Below are 5,405 nucleotides of genomic sequence, written 5' to 3' on the forward strand. Positions count from 1 at the left end.
GCCGCCGCCCCGGCGGGCACAGAGCTGGCGCAGAGCGGGAAGCGACTGCGCGAGGAGCGCGCCATCGCCATCGCGCTGCTCTGCGGCTTCGCCGTGGTCGCCATCCTCTTCGCCGTGGTCATCCAGTACTTTGTGATCAAGTAGGGCAGAGCTGGCCCCGCTCAGCTGTCTGTACAGAGCTCTCTGGGGTATTTATGGGTAGTTCAGTGAAATCCTAGCTGGGAACCCCTCGCTCCGTGCGTTCCCGCTCCTGCTGCTGGCTGCCGGCGAGGCTGGCTCGGCAGATCCTTTCCAAATGCTGGACACAGATTTCCTGTAGAAAGGGTGATCCCGGGGCCTCTGCAATCAGGGTGAGCTGTTAGAGAACAGCAATCAGCTGCCTTACGGTGCACACTGGAGGGGTGTGTGCACGCTCCTCCTCTCTCCCCATCCCAGCCAGTTGGAGAGGGAAGGCATTGCTACAACAGTCCTCTGCCAGCACCACCAGAGCAGCGGGAGGCGATGGCTGTTCCATCGAGTTTCGCTGTAGTTTGATATCCATGAAATCCAGCAGCACAAGTGCTTTGAGCTTAGAGCAGAACTGCAGAGCCTACTAGAGCATACCACATTTACTAGACTGTAGAAGGAAAGCAGAATATTGACTTAGTGATATTACTACTTTACAGTTATTTTAATACTTGGGATTCAGTAATAATCATTTCAAGTGTTGGAGTAGAGGGTGCCAGGGTTTTTTAGGGTTTTAATCCAAACCAATGCCAGCAGGACGTGGCGCTTGGCCGGGATGCCCAGGAAAGGCTCTGCCCGGAATGTTCCTGCTGTCCTGAGCAGCTTTGGCCCAATCCACATTTCACTCTCAGTGCCTGAGAGAAAAGTAATTCCCTGTGCAGCGTGCTCAGAACAGCACAGGAGTTGTCTTTAAGGAGAAAGAGTGCATTTATGATAAATGTTACACTATTTGGCTCAAACTGAGCAAATGTTTTTGTACTATTATTAACCTAAAAAATAAAAAGTTCAGCCTGCTTTGGGTGCCCTTCTAACTTAACCCCAACGAGTAAATTGTACATGAGAGAACTCTTTTTAGATAACGTTTATACAATGTTTTAAACTTGCTATCCCAGTGGTAGCAGCTTCACATTCCATGGTTTTCCTGTTGGGAATGTTCAGCCTGCTATGAACTTGTCTGAAACTCGTCCTGGTCGGCTGGGGGATATTTTTGTGGACACTGTGCACTACATTTGACTGTTGTGTTCCACCTGCTTGTGAATCCCTGAGGAGGAGCCTGGCAGCCCCTGGCTCCGTTAGATCAAAGCTTTTGAAAGCTGGAACTCACAAATTTCCAGTGTTTCAGCATGGGTCTTGCCAACAGCATTTGGAACATGCCACAGAACAGTAGATTTAGGGTATTTTGCAAAGTCTGTGGCTCCACTTGGGCCATCAGAATGATGCACTTGTGGGTGGGAGGGTGGATGTGACAGAGCTACAGGCGATGTGTTTCCAGTAATTAATTAATCCCTTTTAAGGGTCTTTCTCCTACAGCAGTTGAGGAATAACGTTGTGTTAGAGTTTGAGGCATTGTGTTGTATTTCAGATGTGGAAAACCTAAATTATGACCTAGTATCACTTAATCCTCTTCACAGTAGATCGATGGTGCAATCTGAAATTAATCTTTTCAAAACGTACTCTTCATTTTTGTACTCTATTTATTTTGATTCAAAGTCCTGGAAAGAAAAAAAATGTATGTTTGAATGTATTGTTCTACTTGTAGCAGAACTTTAAGTTAATCATTTATTATATCATAGAAATCTCTCCCTCCAGTGTCAGAGTTTTATACAGATATTAGTCTCTAGTTTGCAGAAGAGTTTACAATCTGTCTTTATTTTCCTCATAGTCTCCCTTTAGCAGATAAACTGCCTGCAGCAAATCTCCATTGCCAAAGGGTTCTTTTTTAACTCCTTAGAACCAACTTGTAGAGGTTTATTTGGCAATAATAGTCCTGAAATTAAGATTGCAGAGTAAATACTAACAAGTCACCACTGCTAAAAAATGAAATCGAATCCTTTTGTGATTGCCACAAAATGCTCATGTTTCCAGAAAATATCTGGGATTTCTACTGCAATATGGATTTTCCATCAGCTGTTGTCCATTCCAGAAGGATGTACCCTCGTGGCATTAATGTATTTTAGGTATCTTCGGTTTTCTTGTATTGTCATTTTTGAGGTATCTCAAACGTATGTTAAAGCTGCCATGCATTGTATTACTAAATTGTAACTATCAAATAGATAATATATTTAATACAGCCAATAAATAATACAAATGTATTCAGATTTGACTCCGAGCTCCTGTGGTTTTATGGGATTTAGTGTCACTTGTGTCATGTGTAATTTAAGGGAAGGGAACATGCTCAGTGTCATTAAGAGCTGAATTAACTTGAGACCCCTGGAATATCACTTCCAGTTCTCCTCACACTGCAGGAAGGTCCTGCAGTTCCTAGGTAAGGTAGAACAGTTCTTTGATACTGGAAATTGAATCGTTTGGGGCTGATTGCTAATTTTCCATCATTTTGTGTTGCCTCAGGGCTTTTCCCCCTTGAGCTCTTCCCCAGCATTTGCTGCTGATTGTGGAATTTTGTCTGACAGTGCCTTAATGATCTGATGAAGATAAGATGGGAAAGGCTTTATTTGACCATCATTCCCAAAGAGACAGCTGGACACTCAGCCTGGCTAAACTTTCCACCTGAGGAACGATCAGGGGTGAGGACCTGGAACTGCTGGGGTGGAGGAGGCAAGGGGAGTGGGGCCAGCAGGAGGGAATCCTAGGGAAAGGCTCTGGGGAGCTGGGAGCACAGGGCCAGAGGGAGCAGGGACACCCAGCAGCAGGCTGTGTCCTCACAGTCCTCAGAATTCCTCCAGAACCCAGGAATGGGTCTCTAGCAGAAATGAGAGAGGGATCAGCTACAAAACAAACCTCCTCCTCCTCTTCCTCCTTGGAGCTTGGCTCTTTGCAGCTTTTCTGCTCCCAAGGACTGCTCAAATGCCAGTTTTGTGGAGCCAAATAGTGTGGGATTAGTGCTGGAAAGGTCAGAGCTGAGCACAGGCACTGCATTGTCCAGCAAATCCCAGATCTGACATTAGGGAGATTCCTGCTGCCCTTTCCAAGAGGCAGAAGCTCTGGCTGGGGTTGTTCTTGCAGATTTGGACACCTCCCAACAAGAAAAGCTGTCCTGTGCCAGGGCCTTGCATGGCTGCACCCTGAACACCTCAACAAATCCTGTCTGGGAAGAAATTCCCAGTGAAATTTCATAAAGTGATGGAATGGGTTGGGTTGGGAACGACCTTAAAGCTCATCTTGCTCCCCTCCCGGCCAGACCAGGACACCTTCCGCTATCCCAGGTTGCTCCAAGCCCCATCCATCCTGGCCTTGAACACTTGCAGGGATTTCAAATGTATGGGATTCAACTCCTGCACCCTGAGCAGAGCCACGTGCCCAGGCTGTGCTCTGGTTTCTCAGCAGATGATCCCAGCTGGCTGCAGCTGCCCGGGATCAACGACCCGCGGCAGACGGAGGCGTGGGCACTGGGCCAGGACACACCGTGACCCCATTTCCTGTTTTCCAACCCTGAAAACAGCCCCAGTGGCTGAGCAGAGGGGAAGGGTGGCTGCTCTTCCATTGGGCCAGTGTGTGGTGCCCATGGAATGTGTCGTTGTGTGTTTATCCTGGAGAAAAGGAGGCTCAGGGGGACCTTATGGCTCTGCAGAACTCCTGACAGGAGGGGACAGCCGTGAGAGGAAATGGCCTCAAGCTGTGCCAGGAGAGGGTCAGGTTGGACACAGGAATTTCTTCATGGAAAAGGTGGTTAAACATCGGAACTCTCCCGGGAGGTTTGAAGTTCTCATCCCTGGAGGTGGCACTCAGTGCTCAGGGCTGGTGACAAGATGGACACGGGGCACACCTTGGACTCGATGGTCTTGGAGGGCTTTTCCAACCCCATGATTCCCAGCATGGCTGTGCCCCACAGGAGTGTCCATGGGGAGAAGCATCCATGGCCAGGAAGGCGTTTGTGGCCTGGGGACAGGTGGCTGCTCTGGGGGAACTGCCTCTCTCTGCCTTCTCCTGCTGCTTTCCTCACAGAAATCCTGCAAGGAGCTCCTGGTTGTCCTTCCCAGCGTGGAAAGTCACCTGTGGTGAGTGGAGAAGGTGGCACAGAGGGGGCAGAGGAGTCCTGCACTGGGTTTAAGGATAAATCCCAAGCCCCATGGAAATGGGGATCAAACCATCATTTTCTTTCCTGCCTCAGGAATGTGTGGCAGCCCCCAGCTCCATGTGCTGACCTCCAGCCCGATCGCAGCCTATGGAAGAGCTGCTCTCCCCCTCCTTCCTAAAACAAGGAAAGAAAAGTGGATTTAGTTTGTTGTCGAAGGTCAGTGTCTGGAATTCCTCCTGCCTCCCCCCTCCCAGGATGTTTTTGTGTAACACACTCTGACTCATGGAAGTCAAATGACTTGGCCTGGGAGCTGCCTCAGCACAGGATTCTGGCACAGGGATCCCGTGCCTGCCCCTCGTGCTGGGTGAGAGTTTTCCAGCTCCTCCAGGCCCTGCTGGAGCCATGGGGCTGCTCCTGCTCCCCAGGCTGCTCCCAAACCCAGGGCAGGGCTGGGATGTGTCTCTGATCCAGGTGCTGAATGCCTGCCTGGGTGTGGATGGGGAGCACCGGAGCTGCTGCTGGAATGTTCCACAGGGCGGATCAGAGGGAGCAGCTCTTGGTTTGTCCTCTTGGTTTGTCCCTGTCTCTGAGGAGCCGGGATGGGAGTCCCCAGCACACCCCCTTCCTCCAGGCCTGGCTGCAGTCAGACCATCCCGGGTTATAACAGATTGCAACTGCTTCTGCAACACTGCTGGTCGCCTGCCTGACAAAATCACAACGAAACTTTATTTTTGGTTCTGTTTTGCCTCAGAAAGTGAGAAACTTTGACAAAACTCGTATGGAATGTGCTCTAAGTGGCTTCCAAATGCAGTCAGCTGCCATGAAAACCAGCTTTAAAAAGCTTTTAGATTTGTTTCCAAAGTGGAACTTGTTATTTTCAGAACAGTGGGAACACACTGTCATTTTTATTTAATCCTGGGATTGCTGGCACTTTAAAAAGTGACTTCAGAGCTATTAATGAAATAACAAAACATCCCCTCCTGCATCACCACAGGACAGATGGGGGGCACTGGGCTGTCTGCAGCAGGGGGAGCAGGAAAACAGTCACTTGAATCCAGCAGATTTGGTCTGTGCATGTTTGTCCTCATGAATATTTATAATAAAGTGAATTTCTAACCTGCAAGGCCGCATCTCCTTGGCAACCCCGCTAGGCCTCGTCTCCACGGCAACCCCGTTAGGCCGCGTCTCCATAGCAACGCCGCCC

The 5,405-nt window shown here is 49.3% G+C and overlaps 1 protein-coding gene across 1 annotated transcript in view; it reads left to right on the forward strand.

Annotated features, from left to right (window-relative positions):
* LOC102041806 (fibronectin type-III domain-containing protein 3a-like) overlaps positions 1 to 2,329 on the forward strand; it is a 34,913-nt gene extending 32,584 nt beyond the window's left edge. Inside the window, exon 26 of the mRNA XM_031058821.1 lies at positions 1 to 2,329. Within this exon, the coding sequence (XP_030914681.1) occupies positions 1 to 144 (144 nt within the window). The 3' untranslated portion in view covers positions 145 to 2,329.
* Positions 2,330 to 5,405: the final 3,076 nt, after the last annotated feature.

The sequence above is a fragment of the Geospiza fortis genome, unplaced genomic scaffold (assembly GCF_000277835.1).
Source record: "Geospiza fortis unplaced genomic scaffold, GeoFor_1.0 scaffold29, whole genome shotgun sequence".
NCBI classification, from domain to species: domain Eukaryota; kingdom Metazoa; phylum Chordata; class Aves; order Passeriformes; family Thraupidae; genus Geospiza; species Geospiza fortis.